The sequence below is a fragment of the Periophthalmus magnuspinnatus genome, chromosome 5, assembly GCF_009829125.3.
Source record: "Periophthalmus magnuspinnatus isolate fPerMag1 chromosome 5, fPerMag1.2.pri, whole genome shotgun sequence".
NCBI classification, from domain to species: domain Eukaryota; kingdom Metazoa; phylum Chordata; class Actinopteri; order Gobiiformes; family Gobiidae; genus Periophthalmus; species Periophthalmus magnuspinnatus.
Window position 1 is genome coordinate 20619163 of NC_047130.1, and position 23075 is coordinate 20642237.

Sequence of the window (23075 nt, forward strand, 5' to 3'; positions counted from 1 at the left end):
TTAAGACAAAGTGTGGTCTTTTAAGTCGTCAATAGACAATTAAAGCAGCTCTAACTTCATTTCGACCATGTGCTCTTTTGTGTCGACATCAATCAGACTTTTGAACCAGCACGAAAAGGACAGAGAATATGGCTCTCCTTTAACTACTAATTTATATTTATATTGTCTTATTTATGATATGAATGACCCTTGTTCTTATGTTTTCATTGTATGAATGTGCCAGACCACAAATTAATGAATTACACTGAACGGAATCTGTGTTTGTCCATGAAGATGTGGTTCCACTATGTGGCATTAAAGTCATCTGTTTAAGGGATTTTCTAGCCGTGCAGCACTGCTGTAGCTTCATTGTTCATTTTACCTGTGTGGAACTCAATAAAAACTCTGACTTCTCCTGACTTTATGTTTCAGTCTTTTCGTTCTCTTTGATGCTTACACCAGAAACGAACATTCTGACATCTGTCTTGCTTTTACTTCATTACAGGTCTTTTTAATGCTCAAAAATACATGGAAAATATGCACTTTATGAGCAGGGGCTCACCTCTCCACAGATCTGACCTGTAACTTGGCCTGGTGATGCCACTTACCTACCTCCATAGAGATCACTCAGGTCATTATTGTATTCTCCTCTTATTGTGCAATTTAGCAGCAAATGTGTCCTGATGCCTTTGTTTTGTGGCCCTATAAATCTCCAATAACACGTGTGTCATTTTGCCCAGCCCTGCGCAGTCAAGGATTAAAGCCTTGCCAATGTTTGCTACTGTAGTACTACTGAACTGCGTGCCAAGCCCACGCGCACTTGTCACAGTGGCGCAGTTGGAGCAGGTCCCTCCCTGAACAAATCACAGTCCCTCCAATCAGTGCAGCGGTGATTCACGGCGCGGGCACGACTCGCTCAACCTGATCACAGTTCACAAACTCCCAACGAGAAGACAACTTTTAACAACTTTACTTCATATTTCTAGAGAAAACATCATAAGAAATACAACTTTTGACATTTTATTACTAGTCCCGTCACCTAATTGGCGTTTTGGATTAATATATTTATCCAACTTTTACGCACAGGATATAAATGCGTTTTTTGGATATCTGATAAAATGATTCGTTGGATGTAATTGGACTGTACGCAGTGGGACCATGGCTGCTACCAAGAGGACGTTACAGGTGTTTGGCTGCGTCCTGCTCCTCTCGTGCGCTCTGACGCAGCTCTCCAGCGCTCAAACACAACGAGGTAAGCCGCGCGCACAATAAACACTTTTCATTCGACTTAGATTTTTTTGATTTTGGAAAGGGTCACGTGTTGCTTGTGCACACATTTGCGGTGGACCGTACACAAATCCCTAGAATAGAAAGTGCCTCGTTTCCCAGCGCGCGTGGATGCACCTGTCCGCACCGCGATTATCTCACCTGTTTCGCAAAGCTGTTTCCCATATCCATGACTCAACCCGCTCCTCTCCCACGGCTCCGGGTCAACTTTATCACAGTTATCTCCATTGAATGTGCGCCTCAAGGTTTTTAAACACAGTAACCACACAAGAACAAAGGCTGCTTCATCAAAAGGAGCGCCTATAGGTTAATATTAAAGATACTATGTCATTGGAATGATAAAGCTATTGATTAATTTGATCAGAGGTGAATTCAATACTGTTATTTAATTGTGTTTAAAGTGCCCGGTGTAACTTTTCTGATGTTGAGTCTCCATGAAGATCTTATTGCCTTACCGGGAAAGTTCCACAGTGTGCATCTTGCTACTGAGACAAACAGGTGATGCTGCCAGTCCAAATTACAAGTCAGATCTGTGGAGAGGTGACAGCGCTCAGTGTAAGGATGCATGTTTTCAGTGCATTTTTGAGCAATAAATGCAACTGCAATGGAATCAGTACAGGATAAATAAGCATATAACCATACTGAGGAACATTCCAGGCAAAACGACAACGGACTCCATGAAGATAAGGAGGTGATGGACACCCCTCTAGAAATGTTACATAGTGCAGCTTTAACAATGAATAGAGAGAGGCATTCTGGTACAGAGCGTGCTGTAATAGCAGGTGCAGTTTTAAAAAATTATAGTAGCATCAAGTTTGTGATACTTTGGAGTATGGTGGTTTATGCTTGTTTGTGTTTGTTTTGTATTACCTGTATGTTTGCATGTTGTTTGTTTGTTGACTTTTATATGAAGCGCTTTGGGCAGCTGAAGTTTTGAAAATGTGCTATATAAATAAAATTGAATTAAACATATGTCGAGAAAGGATGACATCTTGATATGGCACTGTTGGGTTTGCTCAGTGGTTGTGAATACTCCAAATGAGAAGACATTGTGGGGACATGGTTACTTTGATAGCATGTAGCGTATTTGTCTGTTATCAAAAGTAGGTCATTGTAATTTGACCAATAATGTCGGTTACATTGAAGTTTGAGATATCACTTTGAACTTTTAGTGTCAGAATTTCTTTAAGTAGTCTTGGTAGGAGTAATATTAGTAGTTGTATGAGAAGTAGTGCGATAGTAAAATCATCCCAAATTTGCACCTTGGGCCATGTTGCTGATGGTGGAGTGATTCATTTGCAGTTGTAAGTAAATAAGGCAGATTCCAACAGTGACAGAGTGTCTGAGTCAACGTCAACACAGGATGACATTTTAACCTAAGGAAGTTTCAGTGGTGTGAAATAAACTAGAATGAGCATGTCAAGACATTTGCGCCAGAATTTCAGTGACTAAAGTAACACAAACTAAATGTAATCGTGGTTTCAGGCAAATTACTCCTTCCTGTTTCAAAATATGTCATACATGGATTGAATTGTGCTCTTGCAACAGTCAGTTATTCAATATTTAGAATAAACTCACCTGGTTGTTGTTATGACACACCTATTTTATTGATTTGTGGAGGCAAAAGTGGGCAGGATATCAATACTTCCCCCTCCCTAGACACCTCATCTTACTCTTTGGAAGACAGGTGGACCACAACGACACAAGCCACAGATGACATTTCTTGTTTCTTGGTTTAGTCGTGGCTTAGATCTTAGTCTGGTTACAAAACCCTGGTTCAGTCTGGGTTGGATTCTTCTCTGTTTTTATTTATTTTTCTTTTGTTTTCATTTTGTCTTGGTCATTTGGCCTTTCACATGTGGCCTCTTCTTATTTTCACATAGGTTTTCCCCCCCCCCATAGTATAGATTTTTGACTGATAATAAATATAACACAACTCAATGCAACTAACTTAACAAATTATTAAAAATTTATGAAGAAAAAAAAAGCTAAATGGTCACGTTTACATAGTGCTTTTCTACCTTCAAAGCACTCAAAGCGGTTTACATCACCCATTCACACACACATTCATACACCAGTGTACAAGTGTCTTGCCCAAGGACATAATGACAGCATTCATTTGTAGGAGCCGGAATCACACCACCAACCTGTGGATCAGTGGATATGAACGCTCTACCAACAATGTTTGTGTTAAGAGGGGGATTCAAACCGCCAACCTCCGGATCAGTGGATAAACACTCTACTGTTGACTGTCGCCCCCTACTGTTGTGACTTTAACCAGCAATTTAGATTTATTTTAACTTTTAAAAGTCAAAATAGTGAGTAGCTGTTGTGACTTAACGTGCAAACTGTATAGTGGCATCTTTCCACAAGGTTTTTTAAATAGGTTAAATATATGTTTAGTGGTCTGTTAAGAGTAGCTTTATTTGTTATTTGGAGCGTTTGAAGACTATTTTAACTGTACAAACACATATCCTGTCCATGGGTCTATAGTTAACTTTTTGCAATTTATATATTTTCAGTTTCACAATTCAACAAATCAACAAAACAAAATTAGCATAACAAAATAAAATGCAAAAATAAATAATAAGAACAAAAACAGTGAGGTTTCAAAAGAAAATACGAGTTGTAGACATATAAGAACCAAAATGATGGCACCACTTGGCCACAGCCCCTCAGTCTCTCCTGTTGTTGTTGTTGTTTTCACGCTGTGTTAATTTGACATGTGAATTCCACAACTACACTTACTCACATTGCAAGAGAATTATGAGTTCATCAGGGCAGGTAAATCATGTGACACATCTGTCAGCAATCCACAAGAAAACCAAATAATAAACAAAAAACAACAGTGGAAATGTACAAGAGATATGCACAATACAATGCGTCATGTTGACACTATACTTGTATAATAATAATAATGATAATAATAATAATAACATGACTAATAGTAACTCATAATTACCCTTAATTCATGGCAAACCCTAATATAGTGTGAATGCATTGTAAAAAAAACAACAAAAAAACAGGAAACAAGTATTTTAACATCAAAACAAGGCTGCATATGCATTGTACTGCTGAAATAAATGGGCTTCTTGGTCCTATGGGCTTCTTGTCGCCATGGAGATAGATTGAGCGACAGTAGCTCAATTGGGAAAGTGTTTATCCACTGACCCAAAGGCTGGCGGATTGAATCCCGCTCTACACATAAACATCATCGGTTGAGCAGTCAGATCCACTGACACAGAGGTTGGCAGATCTCCCATAGATGAATGCTGTCATTATGTCCTTAGGCAAGACACTTAACCCACCTTGCCCCCAGTGTCTGTGTGTGGTGTATGAATGTGTGTGTGAATGGGTGAGTGCTTCCTTGATGTAAAGTGCTTTGAGTGCCTTGAAGATGGAAACGAGCTATATAAAAAGTCACCATTTTACTATTTAGTGCCATACAGTGAAGTATTAGTATCACTGCAAAGGTGTACCAGACAGTTTTCACAGTTTAGTCTGCAATTTCGCCTCCACCCTTATAATCCAAGAATTTTAATATGTATAAGTGTTTTTAACTTTTAGAGATTACAAACATTACAACAAAAACATCAGTGGGCGTTCCCTTTGTGCTTTTAAGCGGGTGTGACTTATGCAAATGAACTTACATAAAGTGCAAATATGTCACTGGTCCAGTTACAGAGACGGGCCACGGAGACCTATCAATCATCTTTCCCGCCTAAAGACTCTTATAACGCAGGGACTGACCTGAGTTTGAAATAACAACACAAATCTATCTTTCTCTTTGCAACTCTAACGTCAAACAGTAAATGCAATGCTGTTTGCATGTTCACACTTTAGTCCTGGTTGGAGCCCAGTTTGGTCCAGATGTAGAGTTGGTTTGGTCCTGTTCTAGTCCTGCTTTAGTCCTGGAATAGTTTATGCATAATTCCAGGTTTAGTCCCAGTTTGGATGTGATATGTGCAGAGTTTGAGTGGTTACAGTTAATCACAAAGGTGGCAGTTATCCATTCAACTTTTCTCTTGTGTTAATATGCAAATTTATTTAGATTAAGAGCTAACAATCATTTGCAAATCACAGCGATGAAAAAAAATATTATTAAACATTCCTTAATTCTCTCCCTTGTGGCCGGAGTTAGGATTTTAACCTACTCCTCCTTGCATGCACTAATCCTTACAAAACCCTATAGATCCACATAGGGTTATTAATGTGCACGGGTTTCCGAATGATGAAAATCCAGCACTGTTTCTATAACAATAAACAATTCAAAAATAAATATTTTTGGAATAGGAAAAGGTCATCAAAATTTCATCTATACACAGGAGGCTGAAACATAATAACTATATAATCAACAAACACCAGTATTAAAGATGAACCAGACAAGCATTGCAATTGCATTTAAATAGCAGGATTTTATTCAAAGTTCACATTTTAAACACATCCAGGGACCTTTATGTGACTTTTGCTGAGGTGCATCATGTTTTTCCTTTGCTCACATGTTCCACAGTATGGCATTAATGGTGGTTTTATCGCTCAAAAATAGTGATAAATGCACTGACATAACCCACACAACCCCCCCTCCCTTTCTCCTTCCCTTTCCTGACAGTGTGACTCTCAGGTATCTGTGTGGTATCCATGTGTTTTTGTGCCCGTTTTTGAAGTAGAGAAATGCTGTAATCCTTTGCCATCCTATGCCAAGTTTCTGTTTACTGTCGTCATCGGCCCAACCGCTTCATTCAGTCTCCTCCCTCCATTCTTCTCACCTTTTAGCTAACCTCTTCTGCAGCGCTGTTTAAACCTGAGCTACGTTTACTCTCACAGTCTTGGGTATTTTCATAAAGTATTGGGTTACACTGTGGAAACAATGGCACTATTTTGTTATGACTTCATGTGTATAGTTGGGTTTGGCAATGTTCTAAGTAGTACTGTACTACGTGACTTTCTGTTGTTGTCCACCTTCGTGTCTCCACAGAGATGATAGTGCTTTGCTTGATGGAATGTTGCTCAGTCTTACATTAAAATAATTTAGCTTGCATTTATTTAATTACAGGTGCCTTTACGTGTCTAGTTAAGTCTTTAAGATGACAATGTTCTAATCCTGGACAAACACGTTCTCTTGTTCTGTTGTTGTCTACCTCCTTGTCTCCATGGCGATAATATTGCTTTGCTTATAATGTTGCTCAGACTTGCAATAAAATAATTTAGCTTGCATTTATTTACTTACAGGTTCAGACAGCTGCAGTGTCTAAATTTAGAACAGTGAATAAATATAAAAAACTTCTCTCTATAGCAGTGGTTCTATACATGGGTTCGATCGAGCCCTAGGGGTTCGGTGAGTCAGTCTCAGGGGTTCGGCATCTCCAGATGCTGGCCGTGTCCCAATTCGACAAATGCACCCTTTGATGTGCCTATCGAAGTACCTGCACGACTTAAATGAGCCGTTCGAACGGCATAAAAATATAAAATTACATAAAAATGAATAAAAGGAACAGACTTTGCTGTGAAAATGACATGAGAGTGGCCAAGGTGAAGCCATGCATTTCTGAACTGGTCTCTCAAAGGCATCAGCAGAAGTTACACTGATTTGCAGTAAATATTCATTATTATTCTAGCCTGATGGAAATTAGGTGATGGGTGTGTGTTAAAATGTTAAAAATAATAAATAGCATAAATACAATAACTTAATTATTGGAATACATAAGGTTAAAAATTAAAATAATTTCAGTGTGGTAGTATTAAAAAAGGCCAAGTCTTTGTAAAAATGTATGTATGTAATTTGTTGTGAGTTTATACATTGTACTGGTTTTATTCTTTGAACACAGTGATGTTAATGCACGGTTCATTTTGTGCACCAGTAAAACATACATATGTCTTGAATTTGAAAAAAATAATATTTTATTTTTCAATAAAGAAGGGTTCGGTGAATGTGCATATGAAACTGGTGCGGTTCAGTACCTCCAACAAGGTTAAGAACCACTGCTCTATAGTATTTCACATATTACTAAAAATATGCATTCTTACCGTGAGCAGGCTCGCCTCTCCACAGATCTGTCTTGTAATTTGGCCTGGTGGGGTCAACTGCTCGTCTCCAGAGAGATAGAAACGTTCATACTGTGAAACATTTCATGGAAAACAATAACATCCATATAGAAGCAGGCAACTACATCACCACAAAGGTTCCATAGTGGACCTTTAAATAAGTAAGTAGTACCCCACTCTGTGCATGCTGTTAGACGGAGGTGGATGAAGTACTCAATTTTGTTACTTTAGTAAAAGTACAGATACAGTGGTAAAAAGTTACTCAAGTAAAAGTATCCCATGAAAAAATGTACTTAAGTAAAAGTATTTAGTACTAGTTTAAAAATGTTCTTGAAGAGTAAATAGCAAAAGTATTTCACACAAGTGTTGTTGATTAGTTAAAGTGTTAAATGTAGTAATATTGATTAAAATGATACATATTTTGATCAACAGTAACAATACATTGTTGAATTTTGTGTATTTATTTTTGTTTACTCAAACCTGAAGCTTGAACTTGAAGACTTAAGTCAGGATGTTTCCACGAACATGGTAAAAATAAACCCTCAAATCATATGAAAAGTACTTTTTACTTTTCAGCCCAGTTAAAAGCTGTAGTGGAGTAGAAAGAAGAGATACTTGCTCTCAAATGTAGTGAAGTAAAAGTAAAAAGTATCCAAGGTAAAATGTACTTAAGTAAAGTATAGTAACCTAAAAATTCCACTTAAGCGCAGTACTTACCTTCCACCACTGTTGTTGGATCAGCTGACTCAGAATCTGTAGTGTGTAAAGTGCAGTTAATGAGCAATATCTTCCCTCCACCGCCCAATGATGATGCAGACATGGAAAAGTAAACCATTTGTTAAAGACTTAGATTAAAAGAATCAATACACATAAAAAGGCTGCATTCAATTTTATGATGTCATATTTAGAGATGCAGAGTTGGAGCTCGTTTAACTCCACAGGAAACTCACTGTTTTTGAAGAAAACATCCAAACTTAGGATCCACAAATTGTTTATTTTGAAATGTTTACGAAGATGTAGAACTTTGTGCCAGTTTTTGTTTCATGATGATAGGCCTGGTAATTACAGAGATATTAACCATAAACCAGGTCAACAAATTTGCAATCTGACAGTTATACAGCAATTTCTACCATTAATCTTTGACCTCTGACCCCTCTGTTTTAAACTATAGGTTTTCTAGAGTAGCCTGTTTTGATGCCGCATGAACACAATCTATTTTTAAACTTAACCTGCAAGACTTTCTGCTTGACTTTCTTTGCAAATTTACTGTACTATTACTGTAGTAAAATCTGTCAACTGGACAAAACATTGTAGAAGTGAAGACGTTTGTATCTGAAGGGAGGAACTAACTGCACTGAAACTATTATATTTGTAGGAACTATTATTACTACACATTTCATTCTGTACTCACAAAGTTTTGATAAAAATCCCACTAAATCTGGAACATTCTGATCAACCTTTACACAAATTTGAATTCCCCAACTCTTTTTTTTTTTTTTTTTTTTTTTGCAATAGTCTCTTTGTATGCATTGCTCCATCCTCCATCTGCCAACACTGAGGCTGTTATGGCTGACAGAAAACCCACTCGTCCGGTTCACAAATATCACAGCTGTGAATCTATAGGCCTTTGTCTTAGAATCACTGCACACGGGTCCTATAGAGAAATACTGGTTTGTGTGCAGGGCCTATAGATTCCCCTCGTGCTAAACTAATGAGTGGGTTGTAGTTGTAGTAAGTACTTGTAGTACATGTGTGTTAATTATGTATTTTTCCCTTCATACTAAACTAATGAGTGGGTTGTTCTATGGTGGTAGTAGTAGTAGAGGTAGTAGTAGTAGCTGTAGTAAGTAGTTGTTTTATACATTTGTTCAATAGAGAAATACTTGTTTGTGGACAGGCTGTATAGATAGTAGTTGTAGTAGTAGGAGTAGCAAGAGTAGTGATAATACTAGTAGTTGTTGTAATACACATATGTCCTATAGAGAAATACTGCTTTGTCGGTACGACCTATAGATTCCCTTCATGCTAAACTAATGAGTGGGTTGTTCTATGGTGGTAGCAGCAGTAGTAGTAGGAGTGGGAGTAGAAGGAGTAGTGATGGTAGTAGTAGTAGTACTGCTGATGCTAGTAGTTTTAGTCAGTAATATTTCTAGTACACATATCCAGTAGAGAAATACTGTTTTGTGGGCGGGCTGTATAGATTTCCCCCATGCTAAACTAATGAGTAGGTTGTACTATAGTAGTAGTAGTAGCAGTAGTAGTAGTAGTATTAGTAAAGTACTAGTTTTTGTAGCAGTAGTACCACACACATATCTTATAGAGAAAATATTAGTGTGTGGGCCGTATGAATTCCCCTCATACTAAACTGATGAGTGGGAGGGTGGTGATAGTAGGAGTAGTAGTAGTAGTACTGGTAGTAGTAGTAGTAGTAGTAGTAGTAGTAGTAGTAGTAGTAGTAGTAGTAATAGTCCTATAGAGAAATATTGGTTTGTGAGCAGGTGGAGTAGTAGAAGTAATCACTTTGTTGAGTAGGACTGCACATTTAAAAAAAAAAAAAAGAAAAGACATTATGATTTTTATAGCAAGCAGAGGGAGAGTTTTATTTTTGATTTATGTTTATATAGCATCATCTGTCCAGTGCTTTTTTCAAATTCTGGAGCAGTAACATTTCCTTAATACAAGAGGAATCTCACCTCCAGTTTATAGAGGCATAAACTGCAAACAAGTTTATACAGTAACACAGACAATATTATGGTTTGGTTTGCAGAGGAAATGAGGTGTAAATCATTTCAGTGTTGTCGATTGTAACCATGTGACCAAATTTGAATGCGATAAATCCTGCAGCCCCATTAAGTGTTTGTAGTAGTGGTAATTGTAGGTGTGGCAGTGGTACACTTGTAATAGATATAATGAAGGTAATCATTCAAACCAGACAAGGCAAGTTTATTTGTATAGCACAACTGATAAAAGTAATTCAAAGTGCTTTACAGAATAAGGAAAACATTAAAATTAAAACAAATCAAAACATAAATAATCAACCTAAAATGAACATTAAAGAGAACAGTGCAGACTGTGCAGATGACTGAAAGTCATGTGCACAGATAAACAGAACAGTTTTGAGTCTGGATTTAAACATTGTCAAAGTAGAGGCCTGTCTCACATGAAGACTGTTCCAGGTTTTAGCTGCATAGAACTGAATCACTGATTCCCCATGTTTAGTCCTGACTCTGGGCAGGAGGATGGTCCCTAAGCCAGGACTAAACCAGAACCAAACCAGGACTACATCAGGACTATAGCTGGAGGCCGGTCTCTGAAGTCCTCAGAGTGTGAGATGGTTCATGTGGCACTAACATGTGGGAAACGTTCTATGGCGCTGGTCCATGGAGAGACTTGTTCACAAGCAGAGCTGCTTTAAAGTCTATTCTCTGAGCCACAGGAGCCAGTGCAGAGACCTGAGCACAGGACGCATGTGCTCGTGCTTCTTGGTTCTAGTCAGGACCAGCAGCGTTCTGGATGTACTGCAGCTGTGTTACCTCTCGTTTGAAGGGGCCATTAAGCAGTAGTAGTATAGTCATACTGGACCAATCACCCCATAAACCAAAAGGCTGGCCGTTTCAATCCTGCTATAGAATTCTGTTATTGTGTTCTTGGGCAATACATTCACCTTCAGTATACGTGAACATGGTTATGTGATTGTTAATAGCTTTTGGTGCAGACTGGTCATCACATTTTCATCTGTAAGCCCCAGGGCAGCTGTGACTAAGAATGTACCACCGCTGAGGAAGGCAGGGGAGTGAATGAATAATGCAATGCAAAGCACTATTGAATCCAGAAAGGCATGTGTTGTTTCTTCATCGCAAATATACCTGGAGTTGTGTTCTGTTTCATTCACATGTTTAACACACAAACCCTACATATTTAGGCTGAGTTCTTCTCTCAAACTGAAAACACTTTGTTCTCTGTTGTCATCTGGTAATGCAGGAAGTGCTCCACTGTGTTTTTAAACTCCACACACCTTCACTAGAATCATTTGGATAATTTCAGCCCTGGAATTGCAAATCTCTACTGAACTAAAGGCAAAAGCTGTTAACTTGAAAACTACTGCTTCATGACATCATAAGTGTTTTGAGCTTTAGGGATGTAGACAGACTAAAAATAAAGTGTTATTCAAACGTGTGAATGAAACAAAACACAACTCCAGGTATGTTTTAAGGAGGTGACAGCATTATAACATAGCTAAAAGTTTACACAAATACATTTTGCATAATATAGGTCCTTTAAAAGCATAAGTAAAGCAGTATTTGCAGCAAAGGTAGTAGTAGTAGAAGTTCAGAATTGCAGTAAGGAGTGCACACATTTGAATAGTAATAGTAATCTTATAGTATAGTCAAAAATGAAAGCAGTAATTAGTCTTAGTACATGTTGTAATCAGAGCCAATGGGATTCTCCTCATGTTTACATCCTGTGTGGGTTGAGTTTACATATAAAGTGCAGAATATGTGTTGGCATATTTCTCAACAACCCATTCAAATGGTCTGAGTCAACAGTCACTGATAACAGGGACTTGACTAAAGGTGGGTCTATAAAAGACATACCCCAAAACCAGAAGAACAGCATTACACAGCTCAAACTCAGGGCTGTCACTTGAGTTTGTGACAATTTGGAGAAAGAATCATCTCAATCAGGAGTTAGATGCAAAATGTCGGGCTACTTGATAATGTGAAAGATTATAATCATGATTGTTTGGGTCATAATTTAAATGGCACTATTTTATTTTTTTCTATTAATGTTTCAAAGCCACATTAGATTTAGGTTTTGAGGGGCAAAAGACGCACCCATATTATTTGGAAATGCAATTTAAAGTTTTACTACGTAACTTTACTGGTTGAACATTCCACAGTATGCTCTAAAACGTTCTATCTTACATTTATTGGATTGGCTTTTATTGCTAAAACTATATGAGCAGGCTTGCCTCAGCACAGATATGACCCGTATCTTGGTCTAATGGGGCCAACCGCTTGTCTCCATGGATATAGATAAGTTTAACTCCCATATTGTGGAACATTCTAAGCAAAGCAATAACATCTCCATGGAGACAAGCAGATTGTGGACCCACCAGAAGAAAGGTTACACAGTTCACCTTTAGTGTTGTTGTCATGCACTTTTTTATGATTGATTGTTGGAATAGTTGTAATTGATTGCACAGCCCTAGACAAACAAATAAAGCAATGAAGGGACATAATGACCAGTTTTTATGAATATCTCCTTTGGGGCCTGCAAACTGGAGGTGGTGAAGACTAGGCAATGGAGAGGCTGAGGAGGCTGAGGAGGCTGACGGTTCTGCTGCTATGGTTGTTGGTGGAGAGGAGAGACCGAAAGTTGGTTGAGATGGAAAATGTAGCAAGTTGTTCATGCAAATTTGTCCTCATTCCTTGTGTTTACTGAAGTGAACTGGAAGGAGCCCATAAAGTAATAAAACAGTGGTCATGTGCCATATACTTTGAAACAGTCACTAACACTGGGTCACCTCTTTATAGGAAAACTAAACTAATGCCCAATCCAAAATACCTCTAAATTAGTTAATAATATGTTAATAATTATTGCTCTTTGGGGAGAATAATGGAAAAAGGTCAGTTCATTACAGACATTCAGGGACAATTATTTCTGCTTATAACATTTAGTGGAAAACAAAGTCACATATAAATTACAATGGACAACTTTCCTCTTATTAGTTAGTGGTAGTAGTAGTTTCTTGCTTTACCTAGAATGTGCCCCAGTATGGCTTTAAACCTATCTATCTCTATGGAGACATACAAGAAGGTCTGATCTGTGGAGAGGTGATGCACTCACACAGTAAAAGAAAGTGTGTTTTTCCAGGTAATAATAAAACACCTGTAACTGAATAAATGTAAGACATAGGCTCAATGCCATAGTATGGAACATTCTAGGCAAGGTAATAACGTATCCATGGTGATGCAGGTTGATAGTCGTATATGTAGACAGTATATATAGGTTGTGAGTAGTGATAATAGTAACATTAGTGGTTGAAAAATAGTTGATGGAGCACTAGTTGTGGTAGATTTGGGTTCAACTGTTTATTATTTTCTATCAGAAATTTTAAACTTTCCTACTCTTTGTGTACAGTTTTGTGTAAATAAATACTTTAAAGGTACAGTATGTAACTTTCAGGAGGACGCCCTGCTCCAGACTAAAGGTACAGTGTGTAACTTTCAGAAGGACACCCTGTTCCAGACTGGATAAAAGTCAGGTTTGTGTAGAGGCAAGCCCGCTCAGACTTTGCACTCATGTTTTTTCAGTGCAATAAACAAAACCAACCAAAAAGAAGAAAAAAAACAACAAAACAAAAACAGAACAAGAAACACATGCTTTTATTTGGTTAATTCATTTTTTATTTATTTTTTGGCTAAAAAGTTACATACTCTGGCTTTAAATGGATGTAAAGGAGGAATATTCAACCATCTTCTTGACCCATTTTGATACTTTTTCTAGTATGGTCTAGACCAGTGGTTCTTAACCTTGTTGGAGGTACTGAACCCCACCAGTTTCATATGCACATTCACCGAACCCTTGTTTATTGATATATATATATATATATATATATATATATATATATATATATATATATATATATATATATATATATATATATATATATATATATATATATATATATATATATATATATATATATATATATATATATATATATATATATATATATATATATATATATAATTTTTTTTTTTTTTTTTTTTTTTTTACTGGTTCACAAAATGAATCATGCATTAACATCACTGTGTTCAAAGAATAAAACCAGTACAATGCATGAACTCAACAAATTACATACATACCTTTTTACAAAGACATTACCTTTTTTCTACCACACTGAAATTATTAAAATTTTTAACCTTATGTATGTCAATAATGAACTTATTGTATTTATGCTATTTGTTATTTTTAACATTTTAACACACACCCATCACCTAATTTCCATCAGGCTAGAATAATAATGAATATTTACTGCAAATCAGTGTGACTTCTGCTGTTGCCTTTGAGAGACCAGTTCAGAAACGCGTGGCTTCACCTTGGCAAGTGCCACTCTCATGTCATTTTCATAGCAAAGTCTGTTCCTTTTCTTCATTTTTATGTCATTTTATGTTTTTATGCCGTTCAAACAACTCATTTAAGTTGGGCAAGTACTTCGATGGACACATCAAAGGGTGCACTTGTTGAATTGGGCCAACTTCTGAAGATGCTTGCAGTCTGTTAATCATATGAGTCGGGTGTGTGTCTTGACCTCCGCCGAACCCCTGAGAGTGACTCACCAAACCCCTAGGGTTCGATCAAACCCAAGTTAAGAACCACTGGTCTAGACTTTATTCTAGGCCCAGTCCAGTGTTTTTCTGTTTCAGAGTTGGACTTTGATACAGTTTTGATACAAAGTCTTTTCTTGTGAACTCGCTGCTCCTCTTATCACAACTTTATGGACAAAAGAACCCTCGGCAGACTCACGCACACTTTGGTTAATAATCTGCAATACTTTTATACTGTTACATTTAATTCTTTGTTTACTAAAATCTTGGTCTCGTTGCGTGCCACCACTGTTTGCACACTGTATCTAAACTATTACTCAGTGCATTTCAAAATATTGATCAGAATTACGTTTATAAAGATTCTAGCAACTATATTTAAGTGTCTTTTAAGTTTCCTGTTATATGTGACATTTTACTGACTTTTTTCCATTCAAAAGATATAATTACGCTGTTCATCGCTATGGCAACAGTTCTAATTTGTTATCATTCTGAAGCACACCTATAGCAGCGGTATTACTGTAGTTTTGGTGGTAATTGTATTTGGATGGTAGCAGCAGCACCAATAGTAGAGCTGGATGTCCCAATAGTAGACCTGGATGGTAGTAGCAGTACCAATAGTAGAGCTGTAAGTAGTGTAAGTGGTAGTAGTACTAGTAGCAGTAGTAATAGTAGTTAGGGGAGTTGACAGGGGGCAACAAAGGGGTCTGTAGCAATAGTTGTAGTAGCACTAGTTGTAATCATAGTGATTGCTTGTGGAGTAATTGATGCACAGGTGGAGAGGTAAAATGGCTTTTGTTGATGTACATAGTAGTATCCACAGTAGTAGTAGTGATAGTAGTATTCTATAAATTTGATGGGCAGGAAAAATTACTTTTGTTAAAATATACAGACCTTTTGCATGGAGTTCATGCATGAATAATCACTATACAAGATCAGGTTCACTAGTGTTTTAGCATTTTATTTTTATATTAATTGATAAGATCCAGAAGTATTAAATGGTTCATAGAATATCAATCCAATAGTTCTGATTTAAAATGTTGAAATCTCACAGTTCCTCATGTGAATTTTCTCCACTATCATTTATATTTACAGAGTCTATGTAAAACTTGATTTGACTTTTAATATTTTCCATTCCTCCTCCAGCTCTGTCCCTGAGCCCAAGTCTAACATTTGAATAACAAATGTGCGATGGCTGACCTCCCACACACTACAAACAAAGTCCTGTATGTCTGTATCGTATCGCTCAGAAGGACATGCCTCGAATACAGCCTCTGCCTCTTCGTCCCGCTACACTGGACCCATTGACCCTGTCCAAACACAAAACAGCATCTCAAAGTGGAGAAATAAACCGTTTTTTATCAGAATTCAAACTGAGGACAGAGAGAGATTTGAAAGATGCTACTGCAAGTTTTGGTTTTAATGAGCAGATGTGTACATGTATTTTGTAGCTCGTATTTGTTTAAGCCAGGGTGAGATGAAAGAAAAAAACAACATCACATTAATCGTAAATGCATTTTATTTTTCCCATGCATTTTGCTTTACATCGCATTATTCATTCAATACAGATGAAGGCTCACCACCCTGTGTATTGAATGAATAATGCGATGAATAACACATTTCCACAGCTGCCCTGAGGTAGACCAACTGAAAGACTTTGAACATGTCTTGCCCAAGGACACAATCATGAAAAAGAAACATAGAAACATATATAGATTTTCTGGCCGCGTGTCATGTGAAAATGGGGAGAGAATACAGAGTAAATCTTTGTATTCGGTTTTGACTTCTGAGGTTTTAGTTTTCTGTTACAGGTGCCATTTTAAGGACTTTAAACCATTCCTAAACATGTAATATTTTGTCTTAATTTGTTAATCTTTATCCAATTTTTTGTCCCATTTTTTCATAACTAAATAATTCTTGGATATGACTTATATACAGCATTTATTATTCATATGTATTTTGTCATTTCCAGTTTGTATGGGGACACAGAACGGCCTGAGTACGACAGGGAAGTCTGACATCCAGTTCAACATGATGAAGGAGCGCTACAGTGGCTGTGAGATCGTCATGGGCAACCTGGAAATCACCATGATGGAGCATTACAGGGACTTTTCCTTTCTACAGGTGACTGCAGACAACACACTACATTAATATCAATCAATCAAAGTGATGATTTTACATGTATTTTGAAGGTACTACTTCAAAACAATACTCAAGTACAAGTAAAAAGTATTGTGTAATGAAACTATTTATTGTCCTGCTACAAAAATACATCCCAAAGACATGCTTCCATTGTTTCCATTACAGGAGTTTTATTTAAGTCCAGTTGGAGGATAATGTTGAATATAATGTGTGCTTTGCCAGACAATCCCAAAACACATGGCTATAACTGGCATCTTATTTCTCAAAAACTTAAAGCTGCTCTGTGTATCTTTTCTGGTGTGGAGTCTTACACCTGTTTGTCTCTATGGAAGTGTGATCGCTTTGCCTGGAGTGCTCGCCTCTCCGCAGACCCCAATTTTAAAAACAAACATTTTTACTCAGGTGCATAAATAGGCCTCTGTGTTGTAAAGTAATTTCAATAACAGTAATTAATGGCAGATTCCTTCGTAAACCACATTTGGCTCGTCTCGTCCTCTGCACAATGAGTTCATTCAGCTCCAGTTTGACCACTTCTGTCTTTACATCAGAACTCTGACTGAAGGGTGACTAAGAACACAAGAAAAACACACCTCTGTTCTCAACAACAACAACTCTGATCAGATTTCAGACAGTTTTTATTCACTTTAGATTTTAGACTGAATAAAAAACAAATATCACAATCAGAAGTTTATTTTTGGCCATTTTAAAAGGGAAGAAAACATAGTAAAATATAGTTTCCATGATTTAAAACAAGTGATGAAAGTAGTAAAGTAGTGTAAGTAGAATTTTTAGGTATCTGTACTTTAAATTTTAGAGTGGATACTTTTTACTTTTACTTCACTGCATGTGAGAGCAAGTATCTGTACTTTCTACTCCACAGCGTTTTTGAACAGGACTGAAAAGTAAAAAGTATTTTTCATATGAGTTGAGGGGTTATTTTTGCCATGTTCGTGCTAACATCCTGGCTAAAGGTTTCGAGCTCAATTCAGATTCATGAGGAATTGATTTGTATCGCTTCTGTTGACCAAAACCTGAACCATTTTTAAACAATATCACTACATTTGACACTTTAACATCACTTTTATGAAATATTTTTACTTTGTACTCTCAAAGTACATTTTTAAACGAGTACTTAAATATTTAGCTGAGATAATTTTTTTCATGTGATACTTTTACTTGAGTAACTCTTTACCTCTGTATCTGTACTTTTACTTAAGTCACAAAACTGAGCTGCCTTCTTTCCCTGAGGTTGCTCCCACTAGCGTTAGCAACAGGTTTGATTGGCAGTGTTGCTCAGCGCACACCCCCTGCCAAACTAGTGGTGCAGGCAGGAACAGCCATTATCTTCAACAGCCTTGCTTCTGATTGGCTCTTTGGTTGCTATGATACTCGTGGTCAGAATTCCAACGCCAAAAAAAGGCAATGAATATATATGGTGCCCTGACCTGAATAGAAGCTTGGGTGTCTTCTACTTTATGGGCTATTTAAGGTCTGAAAATGTCATCTGCGAAAAAAACAAAAATGCTATATACTCCTCAGTAATGTGATATTTCTGTGTTGGTGCAGTCCATTCGTGAGGTGACGGGCTACATCCTGCTAGCACTGAATGAGTTTAGCCGTCTGCCTCTGGAGCAGCTCAGAGTGATCCGAGGTAGTGCTCTGTACGAGGACAGGTACGCGTTAGCTGTGATGGTCAACTACCAGAAGGATGGACACCGTGGCTTGCAGGAGCTTGGACTCACACATCTCACAGGTATGAACAAGTTTAAACTATTTCAATGGAATGAAAACTGAACTACAAACTACAAAAAACTACTACAAAAATAAAAAAATGAATTGAACTGGGGGTTTATGGGATTATGTCATACTCTCAGATATATTTCGTGTACTTTATCATGAAATATCAAAAATGTAAAAGTACAAATGTTGAACTTGATCATTTCTATTATTGACAAAACCCAAGAATTACAACAAAAGTCTAAATGTTAACAATATTCATTTTACCTGCCCCAGTCTGTATTAAATATTATTGGTCTCTAGAATGTTGTGATGTCATCTGAAACCCAGCCATATGTGAGTTACTGAACCACATATAGAGAAAGTTTCAGCTGTACTCATCTAGACATTTAGGCCCCCATTCAGAAGTCATTATCAATTGATGGTACTAGTTTGAGACCGGGTTATATAGCAAAAGAAATTTGGAAACTGGATAAAAGTTTCAGAGTAAGATGGTTCACCGCTCAACCAAGTGGTGAAACATCTGCACTCGAGGGAACCTACCTGGAGGATTGAGGGATTACACAGCGTATTTTTAATGTGTATTCACCTGCCCAGTGACTGCAAATGGAAAGTAGCAGTGGCTAAATCTGGTACAAATCATCTCTTCTTTTGAAAGATTAATACATTTGTACATGGTTCTGCACAAATAAAGAAAGAATAAAGAAAGAAAGAGAGAGATTTATACAACTATTACTAGTTCAATAAGTCCTGCCCCATAAGGGAGGAGTTTTAGAATGAAACTGCCCTGCCCTTGTTTACTACCTATCCTCTTTATGGGTCGTTAAGCCCCTATTGTAATTTGAACAACATAGACCATGATCCTTTGCTCCTTTTCACAACAGCTAAGCCAACATAAATTATTGTGTCAGTCATAATAATTTGTCATAATGCAATTGCACACAGACTCATCTCCATATTAACCAGCCCTAACTTAACTCCATTTATAGTGAGGAAAAATGAGCACCGTTGCTGTAGTGATTAACAAATCACACAAAAAAAAAAATATTATTATATATTTTAAATTCTCCAAAGTACTCAGAATGGCACCTATAAACAGATGCTGAAACCCATGCTTATTTAGAGCTTCCCACAATGTTGAAATAATTATATTACATTTACTTTTTCAGTAAGAAAAAACAACTTTGCATAGACTTCACATTATATTTAGGTGAACTGAAATATATAGACCTATCATGGGTTTCAGAATTATGAAAAGTTACCATCGTTGTTATGGCAATTCACAATTAAAATGAATTAATTAAATCTTTTGAATGTTGAGCCATTCTCAAAATGGCGCCAAATAACCGGAAGCTGAAAAGGAGCTTAACCCGTGCCAATCTAAAATACTGGATCAATCTTTAAAAATGTAATAGACACAATCATTACATTCATAAGAGATTGAGATATTGTTTTAGCATAATACCCACAGTAAATGGTCTAATAAAATGAAATACGACCTGATAAACCATATATACGTACCAAAAGCCTTACGAGAAGTAGACTTAACTGCCTTTCCACCCACACACTTGAAACACTCCCTCCTGAGATATGAAAAGTCTACATCCACTCTCCAACCGTCAATGATACACAATACAGATTTGTAAAAGTCGTAGTAAATACCAACACTTCAGCAGAATGAATCATAGGCCTGTTTAGACTTGCTCAATTATGCTCACGATTTGTCCTATGTCTCCCACAGAGATCCTCGAGGGAGGGGTGAAAATTATCCAAAATAAATACCTGAGTTACGCTCCGAAGGTGAACTGGCTTGACATAGTGAAGGATGGAAGCACCCACATCATGATCCAGGACAATGGGCCGGAAAGTAAGTGCAAAAAAAAACAAAACACCTAGACTTCCACCTTGGATCTATCTCGCAATCGTAAATACATGGTGCCCAGACCTATAGATGCAAACTTAGGTGTCTTATGGTTTTTGGGGCTATTCAGTTGGTTGACTGTTTACATTTGATAAACTAAAAAAAGAAAAGAAAAAAACTCCACCAAGGCAGTCAATCTATATCGCAGCAGAAATAAATGCTGTCCAGACCTGAATGGAAGCTTGGGTGTCTTCTTCTTCATGGGCTATTCAATTGGTGCAGTGATCGGAAAATGTCATCTGAGAAGCCAATTGTTTCTTAAAGTAGCAGTAGCAGTTACCTGTACTTTATGTTAATTAATCATGATCCAGGAAAATGGGCCAAAAGTAAGTGTAAAAAATAGCTAGACCTCCAGACCTCCAAAGCAACAGATTTACCTTGCAATCGTAAATACACAGTGCCCAGACCTATACATGCAAACTTGGGTTTGGTTGGGTTCATCGGCTATTCAAATGGTCAAGATAGCTTACTCTACTAAATACTATCCAAAAGTCCTTTATTGCCTCTGTACAAGTATTCTTGATCTCTTCTGGCAATCTCAATGCAATCTAGCATACACAAAAATGTAAGCCTAAATTAGGGTGACTAGATTAAAAAAATTCAAAACTGGGACACACCCGGGTTGGGATGGTTGGTATAAATACAACTGTGAAAAGAGTGTGGAACATTCTCCACTCACTTGTGAGTAAAAATCTGAGGGACTTTTGTTGGTGCATTATTTTGTTTGTCATTTTCAAGCTTAGTTTTCTGTATTTTAGCTAAATAAATGACAACATATTCCTATTTTTACCATGGATGGGGGTCAAATTGGTGAAATTATCAAACTTCTTGTATGAAACTGGGAGAAATCAATGGTTTTGGTAAAATCTGCAAGGGCAGGGGAAACAAGGCTCAAAAACTAAGACTGTCCGAGGTAAATAGGGACGATTGGTCACCCTAGCCTATACTGCTAGCTACTACTATTTACTACTATTACTATTTATTTTCTGCTAAGCCAATTTCACTATTACCTACATGTACACTTATAATCTTTTATGTAAGCTCTTAGGTGATTAAAATATACATACATTGTACACAGATAAAGCAATATGCTACTTAATTAGCGAGCACATGCTAATCTAAGCTAATGTTTACTGTTCAGAGTCGTGTCATGAAGCCTGTGGTGAAGTCGCCTGTTGGGGTCCAGAGAGTGACAAATGCCAGATCTGTGAGTAATGATCCAAAAAGCAGAAACTTTGATGATAAAATACATGTTATTTATGTATAAAATAGGTACTGTTTCATTGGTTTTAGCTAACACACAAACGGTTAGCATTTGTAGCATATTTAAGAGATTTGCTTTTATTTTTTACAAATGTTTTGAAAGGACACAAATGTATGCTGGTTGATTAATTTTATTTGTATGTATAAGAAAGTTTCCATACGTCTTTAGCTAACAGCATTTGCTATTTGGGCTACATGTTGTCATGTGTTGTTTTATGTAATATTTTAAATACTTTTTTTCCATTCAAAGGATATAATATGTAGTTTAAGCTGTTCTATTCATCATTCTCAAACCCATGGATATATCTTTTGTGGCTACTGCTCATTATAAATACTATGTTCTTCTGTTCTTATGTTTTAGTGACCAAGACAGTGTGCGCTCCGCAGTGTAATGGCCGCTGTTTTGGGCGCAGTCCCAGTGAGTGTTGTCATAACGAGTGTGCGGGAGGATGCGCCGGGCCCCTGGACACAGACTGCTTTGTGAGTCAAAATACATTTATATACACCTAAATATCACTCATATTCACTTTATTCTGGAAGTTGCCATGGGCGCTGTCATCATCATTCGGCTTGTATTATTTTGCATGAGTCTGCAGATCTTGACAGCAAATAAGTTCTATTAGGACTACAGAGCCGTTTTGAAACTTCCCAGAGAATCGATGCATTGCTGACTTGTTGTTGAACATTTGACACAAATATTTTAGCATCAAAACTTTTCCCAAATCCTCCATCAAAAGGAACGAGAGTCCCACATAACAGGACGTGTCAATACACCTAATATCTACATTAGTTATAGTGATATAATGGATCTCTTCTTAATATTTGTAGAATTCCTTTGCAAAAACAGACAAGTGCCATTTGAAAAAATCATCAGAGGCTCGCAGTTTAGTCTTTTTATACTATCTATTGGGGCATTAGAAGTTCAGCTGGAAGGGTGTTTGTTGACTGATATGAAGGTTGGCAGTTCAAACCCTGCTCTCGACATAAACATCATTAGGAGAGCTTCCACAGATAAATGTTGTCGTTGTGTCCTTGGGCGAGATACTTAACTCATCCCTGGTTCCTTAATGTAAAGCGCTTTGAGCTCCTGGAAGGTGGAAAAGCACAATATAAAAAGTGACCGATTACCATATAGTATTGTTTTCAAAAGCTAAATGTATTTTACTGCAATTTAAATATTATTCCATCCCTCCCTGATGAAATCCACTGGGCATTATATTTATAGGTAATACCCGCTGTTGATGGTAACAAAAAGAGAAATGCTTTTTATCAAATTTTCATTTTTTAACAGATATATCTGTTTTTGCAATTGAACTCTTGGTCTTGTTCATTAGGGTTTTTGTTTTTTTGTTTTTTTTACATTTATTTATCGT

The 23075-nt window shown here is 37.0% G+C and overlaps 1 protein-coding gene across 1 annotated transcript in view; it reads left to right on the plus strand.

Annotated features, from left to right (window-relative positions):
• The first annotated feature begins 811 nt into the window (after positions 1–811).
• Positions 812–23075, plus strand: part of erbb3a (erb-b2 receptor tyrosine kinase 3a) — a 38831-nt gene continuing 16567 nt past the window's right edge. The window contains exons 1-6 of the mRNA XM_033966293.2: positions 812–1231; positions 16612–16763; positions 18348–18534; positions 20260–20385; positions 21581–21646; positions 22064–22182. Of these exons, the coding sequence (XP_033822184.1) occupies positions 1138–1231; positions 16612–16763; positions 18348–18534; positions 20260–20385; positions 21581–21646; positions 22064–22182 (744 nt within the window). The 5' untranslated portion in view covers positions 812–1137. The remainder of the gene's footprint in view (positions 1232–16611; positions 16764–18347; positions 18535–20259; positions 20386–21580; positions 21647–22063; positions 22183–23075) is intronic.